Source organism: Prionailurus viverrinus, chromosome A2, assembly GCF_022837055.1.
Source record: "Prionailurus viverrinus isolate Anna chromosome A2, UM_Priviv_1.0, whole genome shotgun sequence".
NCBI classification, from domain to species: domain Eukaryota; kingdom Metazoa; phylum Chordata; class Mammalia; order Carnivora; family Felidae; genus Prionailurus; species Prionailurus viverrinus.
The window spans coordinates 16,370,561-16,390,539 of NC_062562.1; the positions used below are offsets into that span (position 1 = coordinate 16,370,561).

Genomic DNA, 19,979 nt, shown 5'->3' on the forward strand with positions numbered 1-19,979 from the left:
GTGTCCAGCGTATATGAAGAACTCTTAGACTTCATGCCTATGGATGAAGTGATGCTGGTAGGAATGTGTGGGACTTCAAATACAAGCTGGTCACCATCTCAGACACTCGGCAAATTTTGAAGATGCAGAGGATGGGAAGCTAAGGAGTTAGGTTCAAGGAAGAAAATAAATTCCTGAAAACTCCCATTTGGTGTGATCAAGATTATTTCAAAATCTCAACTGTAAGTTCTGGAAAGTCACACCCAAGGATCAGGGGTGGTCCTGGAGGAGAATGACCAAGTGTCATCTAGCTTCAACTCAATCCCTGCCTCAATCAGTTCGGTTATCACCTGGGGCATCTGGATCTTATATATATATATTTCTCCTTGTCTTTTTACACGGAGAATCTGAATTTGTTTTAATGTTTGCTTATTTTGAAAGAGAGTGTGCACCAGCAGGGGAGGGGCAGAGAGAGAGACAGAATCCCAAGCAGGCTCTGCACTATCAGTGCAGAGCTCAACATGGGGCTCAATCCCATGAACCATGAGATCAAGACTTGAGCCGAAATCAAGAGTTGGACACTGAACTGACTGAGCCACCCAAGCATCCCTGGACAATCTAAATTTTTATACATATGTGGCATTCAATCAAAAAAGCAGATCCACAAATGGCGCAGGCATTGGACTTATTAGCAGGGGACAACATTAAAGTAAGTTAAGATCACTATTTTTAAGAAAATGTAGGAAAATATGGATAAAAAGAGAATTTCAATATATTTAGACTTTGTATAAGAATCAATATACACCTGACTGAAATTATGACTAAAATATATACTAACCGAAAATAACAACTCAAAGATCAGGCCTAAAAGGGTAAGGCTTGGGGCACCTGAGTGGCTCAGTCAGTTAAGTGTCCAACTCTTGATTTCAGCTCAAGTCACTATCTCGTGGTTCGTGAGATCTAGCCCTGTGTCAGGCTCCGTGCTGAAAGAGTGGAGTCTGCTTGGGATTCTCTCTCTCTCCTCTCTCTGCCTCATCCTGGCAGCACACATACAAGTGTGTGCATGCGCACTCTTTCTCTCGCTCAAATACATGTTATATATATATATATATATATATATATTATATATGTTATATATACATAAAAGTTATGTATATATAATTTGTATGTATATATAATATGTATATAAATTATACATATTTATATTTTAAAAAGGGGGGAGTGCACCTGGGTGGCTCAGTCGGTTAAGCGTCTGACTTGATTTTGGCACAGGTCCTGGTCTCACAGTTTGAGAGATTGAGCCCTGTATTGGGCTCTGCACTGACAATACAGAGCCTGCTTTGGATTCTGTCTCCCTCTCTCTCTGCCCCTCCCCCACTTGTACTCTCTCAAAAATAAACAAACATTTTTTAAAAATGCAGAATCCGTGAAGCACAATAAAACGAAGTATTCTGTAACCATGGCCTGGAAATTACCCTACCCCTTTTTGACTATTTCCTCATTTGTGACACTGGAAAACTGCACCCACAACAGGGTAGGAGGGAGGACACACACAATGTATGCAGAACAGTGCCTGGAGTATGTTTGAGTAACAGTATGAGTGGGTGTCTCATACTTGTGAGCTGTAACACTGCTGATGACCTGGGAGCCTAATTTGTTGGGAGACTCTCCTCTACATGCACCAACCACTTTCAACGGCTTTTTTTTTTTTTTTAATGTTTTATTTATTTCTGAGACAGAGAGAGACAGAGCACGAGCAAGGGAGGGGCAGAGAGAGAGGGAGACACAGAATCCGAAGCAGGCTTCAGGCTATGAGCTGTCAGCACAGAGCCCAACGCGGGGCTCTAACGCACAAACCGTGAGATCATGACCTGAGCTGAAGCTGGATGCTTAACCAACTGAGACACCCAGGTGCCCCTCAACATGTCTTTTAAGACTCAGCATTAGGAATCACGTCCTCTGGGCAGCTTCTTGGCTCCCACAGTCACAATGACAATACTCACTGAACTGCACTTTATTTAGTCACTTGATGTTCACTACCAGGGCCTAGGCTCGAGGATGCCCCATATTTTGCAGGCTTGGCAATTTTAAAGGAGGAAACAAGGATATGAGGTGGAAAGTGAACAGAGAAAAGAGGCAGCCTTTATCAAAAGCCTAGAATTCACCTGTGCTCAAGGTTAGAAAAACCACTAGAAATCTCTGCAAGTAAATGTGGGCACTTTGGAATGAAGGATGAAAAAAACCATGGCCCGCAAACTAAAGAAAAAAATTTGAGTAAAAAACTCAGGAAAAGAAACAAAAACTTCAGTCTCTAATCTTTATGGCAGTTTATTTACTATTAAAGACTTACAGAATTATTACACTGACCTCTAGTTAAAGAAAAAAAATTTTTTTAACTTTTCAAAAAAATGTTTGCTTATGTATTTTGAGAGAAAGAGGCAAAGAGCAGAGGAGGGTCAGAGAGAGAGAGACAGAGAGAGAGACAGAGAGAGAGAGAGAGAGAGAATGAATCCCAAGCAGGCTCCACACTGTCAGTGCAGAGCCCAATGTGGGGCTCAAATTTATGAACTGTGAGATCATGACCTGAGCCAAAATCAAGACCCGACACTTAACCAACTGAGCCACCTAGGCGCCCCTAAAGAAAAAATTTTAATAAGTTATCAAAATTACCCCATTACAAGTATAAGCATTATTCACTGATAAGGTTGATAATATCTGGGTTTTGAGTAGAAATAGGAGAAAAGAACTAATGTTGCACATTAAATTTAGTTTTTTTCACATTTCAGGTCTTAATAATAATATTTACATACAAGTTCTGATTTTCTTTATATGATTGTTAAAACCAAATGACTACATCTTCTACTTTGCTCTAGCTCACAATTCTTATTTGTGAGAGAAGAAATCAACAGATTTCTCTGAAAGAAGTGGCCTGGTCCTTTGTACCATCTCACTTTCTGAATTTTGCTGAGTGGATCCTACTGAATGCGTTAACATGTCATTTCTCGATCTTCTGCATTTCTTGATCTAGGGGTTAGAGCCTCTTTAAAAAAAAAAAAATTATTTATTTAGGGAGTGGGTGAGCAAGCGGGGGAGAGGAGCAGACAGGGGGAGGGGGGAGAGAGAATCTCAAGCAGGCTCCATACTCAGCGCAGAGCCCGATGCAGGGCTCGATCCCATAACCCTGGGATCATGACCTGAGCCGAAATCAAGAGTTGGATGCTCAATCAACTTAGCCACCCAGGTGCCCTGAGCCTCCTTTTTGACTTAACTTCCATGACTATTCTTATTGTTACTGGTACAAGATTCATTTGCACCTGAGAGACGACAAGAAGGTAGTATGTTTCACAGAACAGCATATGTCCTGCCACCAAGACTCTAAATTTTGCTACTTTATGGATTTGGTGACATACATGCATCGAATCAATCCAGTAGAAGTCACAAAGGCTTAGGAGCCAATTCTTCAGGAAATTACAAAGCCTTCGCAGAGGCTTGAAGTGGCTGAATAAATGTTACCAAACACTGGACAAAAGTGATAAAGGGATCCAAATACTACTCATGTCTGCTTTAAATTTTTTTTTTTTTCAACGTTTTTATTTATTTTTGGGACAGAGAGAGACAGAGCATGAACGGGGGAGGGGCAGAGAGAGAGGGAGACACAGAATCAGAAACAGGCTCCAGGTTCCGAGCCATCAGCCCAGAGCCTGACGCGGGGCTCGAACTCACGGACCGCGAGATCGTGACCTGGCTGAAGTCGGACGCTGAACCGACTGCGCCACCCAGGCGCCCCACTCATGTCTGCTTTAAAAAAAAAAAAAAAAAAAAAAAGAATCTTAGAATGTAAAAGCAAGAGTGAGCTGTTGAAATGCATTACTGGACTGGGGGATATCCTGGGTTTTATTAAGCATTGACATGATTCTAGCCACCATGCTGTATTTTCATGGTACTTCTTTTATTTCTAATAACCTACCAAAAAAGAATTCTTTATGTATAGAAAGAAACTGAACTCTATATAGAAAGAAAAAAACTAAAGCTTAGAAAAGTTAATTATCTTGCCAACGGTCACAGTTAAGTGAACTGGGAACGAAACTCAGTTCTGAAGCATACCTTGAAACAAAACCAGCCACTAAGAAAGCTGACACATGGAGACATGGAGGAGTTAATGTTTCCCTCTTTCTTCTGTTCTTTATTTTTTGGTTCTTAAAAATTAGAAACTTAAATCACAGACATACTAAGAAAACAAACAAACAAAAAAAGAAGGTATTTTTTTTTGAGCTAGCTGTTGGGTTTTTAATTGCACAATGTTTGAAAACATTATCTTCAAAATGGAGAATTTTATCAGATTACATTTATGCATTGGCTGGGATCACCAGACTCAAAGTCTGCAGAATCCGGGTTTTGGTCTTTGTTCTACAACTAGTCGTATAACCTGAGGCTTCTCATCAACTTCTCTGGGTTTGTTTCTACATCTATGAGATGAAAGAGTTTAAGAAACTCAAAAATCATCTGTGATATTAACATATGAAACATCTTTCCTGTTAGAACTTAAAGTGTGTACTAAGGTTAGTAATCCAGTTATAAACATAACTTGTGTAAAAATGAAATACGCAAAAGTAGAACAGATTTATGTGTTGTAAGAAAGTTTCATTCCAAGAAATTATATAAAATTGTATTTAATTCCTAATTAGATCTCATTTAATACTAACTTCTTAAGGTTATATTTCTAGCATTTTATACATATTCTTTTTGTTTTTCCTTCACAACTAAATATATATCCTAATGGCTCAAGAAAAATGTGAAGTTCAAGGTTAGTGGGCTGAGTTCCTAAGAGGCAGGAACCATCCGTATTTCTTTGGCACCAAATAAACCTACCACTGTGTATGTAGACCCTCAAATACCGGTTAAATGAATAATGAAAATATGGCATTATCTTACAGAATGCTTTTTAAAAAAAAAAAAAAATTTTTTTTTTTAACTTTTATTCACTTTTGAGAGACAGAGACAGAGCATGAGTGGGGGAGGGGCAGAGAGAGAGAGGGAGACACAGCATCCAAAGCAGGCTCCACGCTCTGAGCTGTCAGCACAGAGCCCGATGTAGGGCTCGAACCCACGAACCGCAAGAGCATGACCTAAGCTGAAGTCAGGCGCTTAACTGAGCCACCCAGGCGCCCCCAGAATGCGTTTTTAATTCTTAACTTGATTCTTATAATAACGTTGTTAAAAAGGTAGATCAGAAAGGAGTTCTGATTCAAACAAAATGATATAGGTTCAGAAAATTTATTTTAGTTGCCTAAGTTAAGAAACTAGTAAATGGTAGAGCCGGAACTAAAAGTTTAAATTCTAAATTCAAAGCTTTTTATAGTTATCCACAAATGCCTGTTTAGAACAATTAATATTTAGTGGATACTTTCCCGGGGAATTCTTAGAAGGGACGTGCAGTAGATTAAAGATGGCCATAAACTCACTGGCTTTCTTTTCATGGAGAGGAGGGTCTATAATCCCTCCTCTCGAATCAAGGCAGGTTCTCTAATTGCCTTGCCCAAGAGAAAACAGTGGTGCCATTTTCCAGTTCCCAGCTTGGGAACTTCATGTCCTATCTTTTGGAACGTTCCTTCTGGGAGTCCCTAGCTGCCATATACTACATGTGATCAACGTGGAAGAGACCACAGAGAGAGACCTCAAGACTGCATGAAGAGGAAAAAGAAACCAGCCACTTCTACCAAGGATTAGGACTTGAAGGAATCTGTCTCAGACTCTCCGTGAACCTACCTGTGAGGTGAGTACTGCTAAATGATTCAACTGATACCACATGGAACAGAATTGCACAGGTGTTTAGTGCTCAAATTTTGCACAATCATGAGCTATAATAAAAAATGGTTGTTTTTTAAAAACACTAAATTCTTTTCCCACTATGGGAAAAGAATCTGATATCTGGAAATGGGGTGCTGTTGTATCAAAAACTTTCAGTGTGGCTTCAGATCATGCAGTGGGCACAGGCTGAAAGGATCTCAAGAAAACCACTGGCAAGAGCTTTTAGAACAGAGAGGAAAATGTTCCTGGAGGTTGGAGAGAAGCAGATCTTCTCTCCAAAGAGAAGTTTGGAAACACTGTCACTTCTGGTGATGTGGAAAATAGGAGTCATTAATGAACTTGTGAATCTGGCTGGAGTGATTTCTAGACAAAACATAAACTTTCTTTAGGCATTTTATTACAAGCAGCCAGAAGAGAAAGGAACCAAAGAGGGAACTATTCCATCTTCAGGCCATCATTATTGGAGTTAGAAATCTCCTAAACAATTAAGAGCAAATACAACAAGGTTGAAAATGAAACTTTCTCATCTCTAGTTGCTCCCAGCAAGGGTTTGAAACTAAAAAATGGCTTCAGGACAAAGATAAAATCCAGAACATTACCAGTTAGTCGTGACCTGAGAGTAAACAGCTCAAGGTGTGGCTGTAAGACATTCTGATCAAAAAGTATCGTAGAATTTCTAAGAATCTTAGAATTTCTAAGAATAAGGGTATTCTTGCCTCTTATACTCTTAGACTCTCTTTACTAGACAGGAGGGCCTCTAAGTATCTTCAAGAGCATGTCTCCTATATTCTATATTACTACAAGTTAATGTTTTCCAACAAGTTTGAAGGTTTTCATCAGCCACAATTCCCACCAACCCCCCCACCCCCCCGCCTCCTTCACTCTTTCCTTTCCTTCTGGGACTCATATTACAGGCTAAGAAAGGGCCCTCACAGCAGCAAAATTGGGCTGATTTTTTAATGGCAAAGGAAAAGGATTCAGAATGCAATATCCAAAGACCACAGGGCCAAGCCAAAAGCTGTAAAGAATAAGTCACAGAGGGCAAGACTGGGGCCCTGGGAAGACAGAAAGGGGAAACATATGCCTGACTAGATTTCAAAGTTGCTCTGAACTATGTGTGCTCTCTCAGGGCCTTCCATCTTCACACTTACTGAATGTGAGTGCAGTTTCTCTCCAACTTTCCAACCACTTTTTATGTCAGTGCTCAAATTCTTCTGAGATGACCAACATGCAAGGAGCTGCACCTGAAAGACCACTCCTAAAGAGAGCTTCCTCTGTACCCGAACTTGATTTAGAGAAGATCTCAAAAGCCCAGCCTTAGCCTGATTATCATAATAACATGAAACCATGGAATGCTTACTTTTCAGTTGGGAGATATATAGGTAATTGGTGACCAGAGGGTAGACTGGGGGGTTCAAGGTGGCATGCCTTCTGTGTAGAGGCATGGTCAATGATCCCTCACCTTGAATTTGGATAGAACTTTTTTAATGTTTATTTTTGAGAGAGAGTGCGCACGTGCGCCAGTGGGGGAGAGGCAGAGAGACAGAGACAGACAGACAGACAGACAGACACACACACACACACACACACACACACACACACACACACACACACACACACAGATTCCCTTCTGGTGGCTTGGGACACTTTTCTCTTAAAATTATAAGCTTCCAAGTAAAAAGTCCAACTATTTTGATACCAACCTAATGTGAGGAAGCCCAAGATAACGAACTCTGTAGATGAGCTGTGTGGAGACAGTCATGCCAGCCAGTGCCAGGTCATACAGCCACCCTGCTTACCCATCAGGCACAGCAGGGAGGTTGCCTCAGGTCCTCCCTTCACAGCCCAGCTGTGAGCAACCTTAGCCAATGTCACATGGAACAGGGCTTGTCCAGCTGAGTCTGCCTGAGTTCCTCAGTCATAAAAATGATAAGATGCAATAAAGTGATAATGGTCTTAAGCTAGGTTTTGTAATGGTTACATAGCCCTGGGTAACTGGGGCAGGAGCACTACTAACGCTCAAGCTAAGGATTCCTGAAGGGCTGGCAGCAGTGATGACCAGGGCTTCCCCAAGAAGGGCTGTTGGGAGCTCACATCCCTTCACATACTGGCTTTATGGAACTTAAGAATGATGAGGGGCGCCTGGGTGGCTTAGTCGGTTGAGCGTCCGGCTTCGGCTCAGGTCATGATCTCACGGTTTGTGATTTCGAGCCCCATGTCGGGCTCTGTGCTGACAGCTCAGAGCCTGGAGCCTGCTTCGGATTCTGTGTCTCCCTCTCTCTCTGCTCCTCTCCCACTCGTGCTCTGTCTCTTTATCTCTCAAAAATAAGTAAACATTAAAAAAAAGTTGTTTTTAAGAATGATGAGGTGTGGGAGTGTGGCCCAGATGTGTGCTATGTGGAGAAATGACCTAAAAGAGATGAATGATACCACAAAGGTAACTTGGTTGTAACAGAGTTGAGGTGAACTTTACATAACAAAGCCTGAAGTCCAGCTGGTGGAACAGGAGTAGTTTTCTGTTTAGTCATATAAAGATGAAAGTGAATAGGTCTAACTATAGGCAAAACGATCCAATAGGTCAATTTTTCTTTTGGTTTTATCTCTAGAATATCATCAAGTAAAAGGACATCGTTTCACTGATCAATGCATATAGTGTCAATCAATTTCAGCAAACACTTATCTGGTAAAGCCTTACGACTACAACGTACAATGAAAAACTTTCCTATCTCAAAAAAGAATTTCAGGCAAAGGGGAGCAAGTAAGAGGTATCTCTGAGAGGTGAGAAAGAATCTTCCTGTTACCCCAGAACTAATATCTAGTTACCATGAAGACAAACCTACTTTAGCCATTTCAAGATATATAGGAATGGGGTGGTGACAGAATAAATCTAAAGAAAATGTCTGTAAGTCTTACGAAAATGTGATCTCAGGCACCTGGCTCAGTCTGTTGAGCATCTGACTTTGGCTCAGGTCATGATCTCATAGTTGGTGAGTTCAAGACCCACATTAGGCTCACTGCTGTCAGCCTGTCAGTGCAGAGCCAGAGCCGGCTTCAAATCCTCTGTCCCCTTCTCTCTGCCCCTCCCCCACTTGCACTCTCTCAAAAATAAACAAACAGTAAAAAAAAGAAAGAAAACGTGACCTATGCTATCTTGGAGGAATTGAGTCCTGCTGATGCTGAATAAGGAGAACATTCTAGTTTTTAAGGTTTCTAATTTATTCTAGCAATAGTTCTGAACTTTTCCTTCCAGCTAAAACTAAGCACCCATATGGAAGAGATGTAGAGCACCCAGCCAATGGTGTTCCTTCCCACACCCACACACCACTCTTCAGGTAGGTCAATTCACAGCTTGTCGGTAGATGCAATGAAGAAATGGATATGCTACCAAAGAGTCCCTCATATGGCAAGGCTGGGGAAAAGCCAGAATGCATGCCCACCGTCCCCATGTGTTTTAGAGCTAGATTCAGAACCTCTAATTACTACTCCATGTCAGTGTGACAAACAATTAAAATGTATCAAGGAAAAGTCTTAATAACAAAGCTGTTTATAGATACAGAAAAACAAAAAGAGAATAAGAGAAAACTTGGATTGGCTAGATCAGCTGTACTAATTACAGTAATTTAAGTGAATTCCTTACCCTTAATTCCCATGTAGCACAAAGATGATTATGTGTGCTGTGAAATGCATCAGACCCAGCTGTTAAGTGGCACTGAACAGTTCATGCATGCCAAGTCATGTGTCACACGCATGTGTATCACTCACAGATCTGTGGAAAACACAGCTGTCATGAGAATAAAGATCTCCTTTCCCAGTTATTAGAAACAAGACTGAGTGAGGATGATGGAGTGAAAATTCGGTGACCTGGAAGGAAAATGTTCTTTGGACTCTTCTAAACCTTGCACAGAATATCTAAGGAGCAGGGCAATTGCTCCACAAAAGCAGTTTCTCTGCAGTAAAGGAGTCAAACAGCTGTGGCAAGGTGGTCAGAAGTACACAGCACACAAACTTTTGTGCCCAAAGTTGCACATATTAACAGCTATGAGGCCATCATGTTTTTCATCAGCTATGAAAACGATTTATGGTCATCTACCATTTTAGTTCCTTCTCCAGCAACTTACAGTGAAACTGACACAGTGGCAGAAGGAGGAGAAATAATGGAAGAGAGAGAGAGAGAGAGAGAGAGAGAGAGAGAGAGAAATATCTCTATGAGAGGGAAGAGGGTCCAAAAAAGCCCAACTGGAGATCACACAGTGGGTTCTATCTGGGAGAACCACAAGGAACAGTTCTGGATGGACAGGCAAGAAAGGACGCTTGAGAACTGAGATGGGTCCTGATCATGAAAATCTTGTGAATTCTACACTAAAGAGTTTGAAATTTTAGCCTGAGAGAGATAGAGAGCTTATTTAAGAAAGTATCATGTTCCTATTTGTATTTTTAAAGATTCTTCAGAAAAGCAGTAAGTAGTCCATTGTATTAGAAGACAGGTTAGCAACCATTCTTGGGGGGCGGGCGGGGGCAGGGGGAGGACGGTAACCAAAAGGGAGTATGAGGAAGCTTCTGAAAGGCTAGGAATATTATGCTGTTTGAAGTGGGTGCTGTGTGTGAGCCCACAGGTGGGCTCCACCTGTGAATAATTCACTAGCTGTAGACATATATATCTACTGATACAAATGTAAATTATCAATAGAAAATTTCAAAAATAAAAAAGATTACTTTGCTAAAGACAGAGAATGGGCTGGAGGAGATAGGCAGAGGATGAGGGATGCCGGCCTAAGGGAAAAGTGAAGGGCCTGGGCATTACCAGAGGCACTAATGCACCAGGAAGGATTTGGTGGCTGAATACCTATGGAAAGTGAAAGAATGAGGAGAGACCAAGATGACCTGAGGCTGCAACTCTGAAGACTGGTGGATGGCTGTGTTGTCTCCTGATAAATGTCACAAAGGACAGAGGCCCTCCTGGCCTCCAGCTCACTTATGAAATAATCCCAAGACCATCCTTAAGGTCTCTAAGATCCCTGGTAGCAGTCTGAACGAGAACTTAGCTCTGAGGCAATGAGGTGCCAAAGGGTCCAGCCTGACAGGAGAAACAGAGAATCAAAAAACTGCTTCCAGTGAAGCAGCAAAACCAAATGAACAGGAAACAGCTGTCAAATTGGCATCCAGAGAAGTACTCACTCATCCCAAGAGACAGAGAACGGTAGAGGAGAGAGAATACCTAATACTGCAACTAAACCACCATGAAGATCGGGAGGCATCTGTGGAAGAGAGTGGGAAGTAGGAACACACAGGATCTCCAGCTCTTGTAAGAGTCAGCTTCAGCTGGGGCTACTGTCTGGACTGACTGTGCCCTGTAAACACCCTCCTCCTCCCTGTCCACACCTAGGCCTGATGTGTGGGAACTCAGAACAATGGTCTTGTGGTTTAAACTGGGTCACCTGTGGGTCTGTTATTAAATCATGCACCACAGATTAAGCACTTGGAGAAGTCGTCTGCAGCAGCTGAACAGTCTATAGGTACTAAAGGCCATGAAAGAATATCTTTACCAATGGATTAAGAACAGCTCAAGATAAAAAGATTAGGTATGTTCCAGTAAACGCTCCTCAAAACATGGGAACCTATAATGGAAGGAAGCTACTTCAGAGGGTAGGATGGAGAAGGGGTGAAAAGGTTTTTCAAAACTTCACATATTCATGCCTGGAATGTTTTAAAATGCGAAAGCAACACAAAGTGGGAAAAATAACATTCTCCTTTTTTTCTTAAATATGCTGTGAAGCCAATACTAGGTTATAAATAGAGAAAACCACCCCCAGAAAAGCTGGCAAATTCAAGAAGAAAAAGTTATTTTAGATCCCCCTCTTTCCTTTCAGTCTGTAAGAGCAGGGTGAAGTATTTATACAAGGAAACAGATTTTTGTCTTAAAAATCACAAATATTTCAATCGAACAGAAATTGGAACAGTAGTCTAAGACAAGTTCTGCAGGCAAATGTGAGGGACTTTAAGTTCGGCTACATCTCTGGGGTCTCCATGAGCTGGGTAGAGCGGTATAAGCAAGGCCTGGAAGGCAGCCCCCCTCCAGGACCAGATCTGCAACTCGCCCCCACCCCTCCTGCCTGCACAATTCTTAACCTAGAAATGCCGGTCAAGCAGTCATCTCGTGTTGGGTGCAAGGCTCATTATACTAAACGTTCTCAATAACTGACAACAATGCAACCATTCACGGCTGGCAAGAGTCTGGAAAGGGCTGTCAGTGGCAAACCTTGGCTTTGGTTGCAGCTGAAGCAAGAGCAGCTGCTGCGGCCGTGGCCACATTTCCTTCGGAAATTTCATGTTCTACTTTCTTCTTCCCGAGATCACTTTCTCTTTCTTTACAAGTATCAGTGAGTTCCTTGTTCTCTTCAGTTTCCTTTTCTTCTGAAAAAAAATCAGAAAGCCTTATTACCAGTGTGCCCCATCTCAATAAGCCAGCTTACTTCTCACCTCTGCCACATGACAAACTAGGACTGAGGTTACAAAGAGATCTCAGTGCCTTCTTCTTTGTAAGACTTTTGCAGAGCCATTCCATGCATGTAAGGGAGCCTCCATCTGAGATGGATTTTCTAAATAGTATGCTTTGTCTTTCCTTCATTTCTCTAAGCTCTCTGTGTAGTTCCCTAGGATATAAAGGGAACTAAGCCCTGCCGTAAGACCAAAAAGATCAGTCAATGAAAGGCTCTGAGAAACCCTAGTGTCTGGAGGAAATGAGAACAAAGCACTTCCGCAAGCCCTCTGAGACAGGCACGATGGATCCGCCAGCCACTGACCGTGACTTCTGTCACAATGAGCAACTTGTTTGTCTACATATTACTGAAAACAAGGTAGCCATTGGTATTAGCACTGGTGCCTAGGAGCCAAATAAAACTCAAACTCGAACACTTGTTTATCGTTACATTAAGAAACAAACCCAGGGCTCAGTCAGTTAAGCGTCCGTCTTGGTTGTGGCTCAGGTCATGATCTCACGGTTGTGGAATCAAGCCCCATGATGGGCTCTGCGCTGACAGTGTGGAGCATGCTTGGGATTCTCTCTCTCTCTCCCTCTCTGCCCCTCCCCTGCTTATACTCTCTTTCCCTCTCTCAAAATAAATAAATAAACTTAAAAAAAAAAAAAAAGAAACCTAATGAGTGAGGAAAATTTCTATACAATTAAACTGCTCACTGGGGCACCTGGGTGGCGCAGTCGGTTAAGCGTCCGACTTCAGCCAGGTCACGATCTCGAGGTCTGTGAGTTCGAGCCCCGCATCAGGCTCTGGGCTGATGGCTCAGAGCCTGGAGCCTGTTTCCGATTCTGTGTCTCCCTCTCTCTCTGCCCCTCCCCCGTTCGTGCTCTGTCTCTCTCTGTCCCAAAAATAAATAAAAAACGTTGAAAAAAAAAATTTAAACTGCTCACAGTTCTCCAGGGCTTGTCAGTTTTACATAATAAAGTCTAAAGAGTTTCCTCAAATTACCTGATTTGGTATCCTCACTAACTTCACTGTCCTGCTCCTTCTCACTATGTTTTTCATTTTCTCCATCTTGTGCTTTATCACCTTCATCTGTTTCGTTTTCCCCTTTGTTTTCTGCCTGAACGAGGAGGTATAAAAGAAGAGAACAGAGATTGAGCAAAAAAACCCAGTCCTTCAACTAGTGATATTATCTAAGAGTAACAAAAGATTCCATTATTTTGGGCAGGGAGTGCACTAGGGCCTTGGAGGCCCAAGGGCCTTGGAGAGAAGAGCTAGAAATCAATACATTCAAAGAAACACCTTTCACTACCTCCACACCTGAGTGCTCACATGTTAATACGCCTCCACAACACACAGTCCCTGCACTCTTTGTGCCCTGTGCTATAAAGCCAGGGTCACAATGTCCAAAGGAATGGCATGGAAATTCATTTATGTTATTTACTGGTTAAATAGAGAAATACTTAATAAACAAATGAATTACTGATTACCTGTCCAAAAGAATCAAGAGCATTTAAAATGTACATTATCAACCGAGAAGATGGAATACTGCCAAAATTAAAAGCTGACAAAGCCTTTAATACAGTCATTTGCTAATGGTTTTTAGTAAGAGCCACAATAGGGCATCAGTGATTATGCTCTGGGGACTAAAAACTTCAATTCTTCTGGTTAGAATTTGGTTTCATTTACTGACTCTGAAATCCTTGTGACTTTGGACAAATCATGTAACATTGTCTATAAAATGAAGAGATCATCATTGACTTGATGAGACTGTTTAGGAACTAGATGAATTCACAAATGGGAAGTACAAAGCACAGTATGTTGAACAATGTAAGAATTATAATTAATTTTACTCTTATCCTCATCCTGTCCTTATCTATACACGATTTTAAAACAACACACGTAATCAACACCTTAAATTGCATATTGTATATGTTCACTCAAATATTGAGTGAATGCTCATCAAGGCTTCTAATCTTATCTTTTTTAACTGAAGTATAGTTGACATAAAATGTTATATCAGGTTCAGATTTACAACACAGTTGACAATTCTACACATTACACAATGCTAACTATGATAAATCTACTTCCTGTCCATATATTATTACAGTACTGACTATATTCCCTATGCTGTACTTTTCAGCCCCGTGACTTATTTATAACTGAAACTTGTACCTTAATCCTCCTTTACTTATTCTGCCCATCCCACTAACCCCCCTTTCCCCTCTGTCAATCACCACCTTGTTTTCTGTATTTATGGGTCTATTTCTGATTTTTTGGTTTTGTTTTGTTTTTCAGATCCCATACAGAAGGTGTTTTTTTAATTTTATTTTTTAAAATTTACATCCAAATTAGTATATAGTGCAACAATGATTTCAGGAGTAGATTCCTTAGTGCCCCTTACCCATTTGGCTCATCCCCCCTCCCACAATCCCTCCAGTAACCCTCAGTTTGTTCTCCATATTTATGAGCCTCTTCTGTTTTGTCCCCCTCCCTGTTTTTATACTATTTTTGTTTCCCTTCCCTTATGTTCATCTGTTTTGTCTCTTAAAGTCCTCATGTGAGTGAAGTCATATGATTTTTGTCTTTCTCTGACTGATTTCACTTAGCATAATATCCTCCAGTTCCAACCACGTAGTTGCAAATGGCAAGATTTCATTCTTTTTGATTGCTGAGTAACACTCCATTGTGTATGTATATATATATATATATATATATATATATATATATATATATATATATACCACATTTTCTTTATCCATTCATTTATCGATGGACATTTGGGCTCTTTCCATACTTTGGCTATTGGTGATAGTGCTGCTATAAACATGGGGGTGCATGTGTCCCTTCGAAACAGCACACCTATATCCCATGGATAAATGCCTAGTAGTGTAACTGCTGGGTCGTAGGGTAGTTCTATTTTTAGTTTTTTGAGGAACCTCCATACTGTTTTCCAGAGTGGCTGCACCAGTTTGCATTCCCACCAGCAAGGCAAGAGATCCTCTCTCTCCACATCCTCGCCAACATCTATTGTTGCCTGAGTTGTTAATGTTAGCCATTCTGACAAGTGTGAGGTGGTATCTCATTGTGGTTTTGATATGTATTTCCCTGATGATGAGTGATGTGGAGAATTTTTTCATGTGTCAGTTGGCCATCTGGATGTCTTCTTTGGAGAAGTGTCTATTCATGTCTTTTGCCCATTTCTTCACTAGATTATTTGTTTTTTGGGTGTTGAGCTTGATAAGTTCTTTATAGATTTTGGATACTAACCCTTTATCTGATATGTCATTTGCAAATATCTTTTCCCATTCCATCAGGTGCCTTTTAGTTTTGCTGATTGTTTCCTTTGCTGTGCAGAAGCTTTTTATTTTGATGAGGTCCCAGGAGTTCATTTTGTTTCCCTTGCCTCTGGACACGTGTTGAGTAAAAAGTTGCTGAGGCCAAGATCAAAGAGGTTTTTGCCTGCTTTCTCCTTGAGGATTTTGATGGCTTCCTGTCTTACATTTAGGTCTTTCATCCATTTTGAGTTTATTTTTACTTTTGTGTATGCTGTAAGAAAGTGGTCCAGGTTCATTCTTCTGCATGTTGCTGTCCAGTTTTCCCAGCACCACTTGCTGACAAGACTGTCTTTATTCCATTGGATATTCTTTCCTGCTTTGTCAAAGATTAGTTTGCCATACGTTTGTGGGTTCACTTCTGGGTTCTCTATTCTGTTCCATTGATCTGAGTGTCTGTTCTCGTGCCAGTAGCCCATATAGAAGTTAAATGTTAACGGTAGTTGTCTTTCTCTGACTTATTTCCTTATTCTAATACCCTCTAGGGTCTATCCATGTTGTCATGAATGGCAAGATTTCATTCATTTTTAAGGCTGAGTAATAATATTCCTGTGTGTGTGTGTGTGTGTGTGTGTGTGCGCGCGCGCGTGCGCACGCGCATGTGTGTGATACATACTTCTTCTTTATCCATTCATTTATCTGTGGACATTTATGTTGCTTCCATATCTTGGCTACTATAAATAACGTTGCAGTGAACATAAGGATGCACAGATCTTTTTGAATTAGCATTTTCGTTTTCTTTGGATAAATACCCAGTAGTGGAATTGCTGGATCATACGGTGGTTCTATTTTTAACTTTCTGAGGAAGCGCCACAGTTTTCCAGAGTGGCTGCACCAATTTACATTCCCATCAACAGTGCACGAGGGTTCATTTTCTCCACATCCTTGCTAACACTTTTTGATACTAGCTTTTCTGATTGATGTGAGGTGGTATCTTGTTGTGGTTTTGATTCGCATTTCCCAGATGATGAGTGATACCGAGCATCTTTCCATGTGTCTGCTGGTCATCTGTATATGTTCTTTACAAAAATGTCTATTCAGGTCCTCTGTCCATTGTTAAATCATGTGCCCCTGATCCTGAAGAGGCTGTAAAGTCCTATACTGCCTCACTCACCTTGTGTTTATAGGCTCTCTGAGTCAGAGATCAAGTCACAAACACATGGGGCACTTTGTTGCCTTCTGCACATTAGCTTCAGTGTCTCCTCCATGCCAGTGGAATCTTCGATTCCCTCTCCTTTATTTCAATTTTTATAGTTCTACCTGCTCTTTAAAATCTACTTCAAATGTCGCCTTCTGATTAACACTTTTCTAACTATTTTCCTGCTGGCAGTTAAATCTCCTACAAAATTCCTTAGTATTCTATAGTTTTCTTCTGGCACAAATATAGGACCCAACCCTATAATTCAGTATCTGTAAAAACCACAATTTTGTATTCATTTCCCCAACTGTGCCTAAAAGGGATATAAAAGAAGAGGCTAGGGAGTGGATAAATCTTCCTCGAATGAATAAGTGAAAAATGTCCTATGTTATGCTTTGTGAAAATTATACCTTATACCAGCAAAATCCAAATGGCTGACAGAATCATCTGTAGCTCCCTGAGAGGGATCAAAGACAACAGACAAAATAAACCCAAACCGTTATGCTACGAAAGGCATGCTCTCTCTGTGTCTTTTCTGTTGTAGAAGAATTCAAACAGACTTTCACCTTTTCAGGCTGCTGAACATCGGTATCTGTTTCCATTTTTTCCTCCTCAGCCCCTTCTACGAACAAAAGAATAAGAACAAGTAACACAATATGGAAAAAAGGTAAAAGCTTTCACACAGCTGTATCTGAAATACAACTATGCGCAATAATGAGTCTCACAACTGTAAAGCTCACAGAAGTCCAGCATAAAACACAAACTTCATGATTGTATTAAGTTAAAGTTCAAAAACAGGTGAAAGTAATAGTGTTAGAAATCAGGACAGCAGTTAACCAAGGAAGGGGTGGGCAAGCAAAAGTGGGATAAAGGAGGGGCCTGAGGTGCTGGTAATGATTTGTTTCCTGATCCTGGGGCTTTTTACATGAATGTGTTTAATTTGTGAAAATGCATGGAGCTGTCCAATGAGGGCTTTTATTTTCTGTAGGTATAAAAATAAAAACCTCAAAAACATTTCAAGTAAAAAAGAGCAAAAAAAAAAAAAAAAAAGCCCCAAATAATTTATTTAACCAATGCTTAATGAGTGTGTGCATGTGTGTATCTTTTTAATTTTTTTTAAACATTTATTTAAAAAAAAAAAATTTTTTTTTCCCAACGTTTTTATTTATTTTTGGGACAGAGAGAGACAGAGCATGAACGGGGGAGGGGCAGAGAGAGAGGGAGACACAGAATCGGAAACAGGCTCCAGGCTCCGAGCCATCAGCCCAGAGCCTGACGCGGGGCTCGAACTCACGGACCGCGAGATCGCGACCTGGCTGAAGTCGGATGCTTAACCGACTGCGCCACCCAGGCGCCCCTTAAACATTTATTTTTGAGACAGAGAGAGACACAGCATGAACGGGAGAGGGAGAGAGAGTGACAGAGAATCTGAAACAGGCTCTAGGCCCTGAGCTGTCAGCGCAGAGTCTGACGTGGGGCTCGAACTCATGGACCGCGAGATCATGACCTGAGCTGAAGTCGGTCGCTTAATCGACTGAGCCACCCAGGCACCCCTATATATCTTTTTTTTCCCTGTATTATCTTTTTTTATATTTATTTTGAGAGAAGACAGAGACAGCGTAAGTGGGGGAGGGGCAGAGAGAGAGGAGCCTAAGCAGGCTCTGAGCAGAGACTGACTCGGGGCTCAAACTCATGAAACTGTGAGATTAGGACCTGAGCCAAAACCAAGAGTCAGATGCTTAACCGACTGAGCCACCCGGGCGCCCTGTGAGTATATATTTTGAGTCAAGCACTGGAGAAATACTGCAGAGCTAGGTATTCACTGAGCATCCAGAGCATCACATACTGGCCAGAGAAGACACAAACCAACAAGTCTACCACATACATGCACGCATGAGACCCTGTGAGAAGCACACAGGGCACAACCGTTTCAATCAGGGAAGGATAGATGGTTACGTGAGCATTTTCTAGGTGGACATGGTTGACAGGGTGGGTAATACAAATATAGAGAAGGACATTTCAAGGAAAGAGACTGAAAGACTCAAGGGTGCCAGGGAAATGTCGTTGGTGATGACTTTCAAGGGGAAGGCAGATAGGAAAAATCAGCAGGGAGATAATGCTGGTAAAAGTCGCATGAGGAAGAGCCCTTAATGTGGTACTAAGGGAGTCTTAACTATATCCTATAGGTAAGAAATTAATCAAGATTTCTAAAAAACAAAAACAGTATAATCAGAAATGTGCTGACAACTCAGAGCCTGGATCCTGTTTCCGGATTCTGTATGTCCTTCTTCTCCGCCCATTCCCAGCTCTCATTCAGTCTCTCTCTCAAAAATAAATGAACATTAAAAAAAAAACCCCAAAACAAAAACAAATATTTTACATATGATGAGGGTTTGCTGTGGTTTTAAATAAAAACATCTAAATAACCTACAGCTTAAATCTTTATAGTATCCTCTTATAAATGATAAGACTAATAGTATTTGTCATCAATGAGAGTATTTAAACATATTTAAACAAACATATTTAAAACTAACAGTGTTAAAGTTACTGAAAAGGAAAATCCCTCTTGCTCTAAGTCTTGCAGGTGGAACCAGACCTCACTTCCAGAATTCTGACTGACCAGGAGCTCCAGGGGATATGGTAGTTTGGGATGTCATGAATCTCACATAAGTTAGAAGATTACAACCTTCTAAAAAATGCCAAAAGGCTACAGTACCAGAAGTGAGACCAGAGTGTGGAAGAAGTGGGGCCAGGATCTATAACTTGGATCCTGTATCTGGGATCAAGTATTTGGAAAACTGGAGGGGAAGGGTCACACCCAGACATATTTGCTTGTAGTAGCTCACCGTCAGGAAGCTGAGCCCTGGACTAGCCAACTCAAGGGCAGAGAAAAGAAGCCAGGATTCCTACACAGAGCCAGCCATAGGGTTGGCCAATGGGATCTCAAGCCAATGGCAAAAACCCCTAGCTATGAGAAGCAACATCCTCTGCAGATAGTCTTTCCAATCCCAATTTTAGCCGTTTAGAGCAAATGCCAAGAAAGGAAACCACCAAGACTGGGCCGAAATATTAATCAACAGTTTCAGCACTCAAGGACTGCCAATAGGAGATCTGAATCCTGAACCTTGGCACAGCCATGGATGCAACAGATAAGTAAAAGAGAGAATCATAAAGATCTCTAACCAACAAAAAAATATTAGAGATATGCAGAGATTTTTTAAAAAACCCTAAAGATCAAAAGTT

General features: G+C 41.1%; 1 protein-coding gene across 2 annotated transcripts in view; it reads right to left on the minus strand.

The window, feature by feature from the left end:
- SMARCC1 (SWI/SNF related, matrix associated, actin dependent regulator of chromatin subfamily c member 1) overlaps positions 1-19,979 on the minus strand; it is a 179,588-nt gene that overhangs the window by 35,372 nt on the left and 124,237 nt on the right. For both annotated transcript variants that reach the window (XM_047845105.1, XM_047845110.1), the window contains exons 22-24: positions 17,303-17,358; positions 13,269-13,383; positions 12,044-12,198 (exon numbers count right to left, since the gene is read on the minus strand). In XM_047845105.1, the coding sequence (XP_047701061.1) occupies positions 12,044-12,198; positions 13,269-13,383; positions 17,303-17,358 (326 nt within the window). The remainder of the gene's footprint in view (positions 1-12,043; positions 12,199-13,268; positions 13,384-17,302; positions 17,359-19,979) is intronic.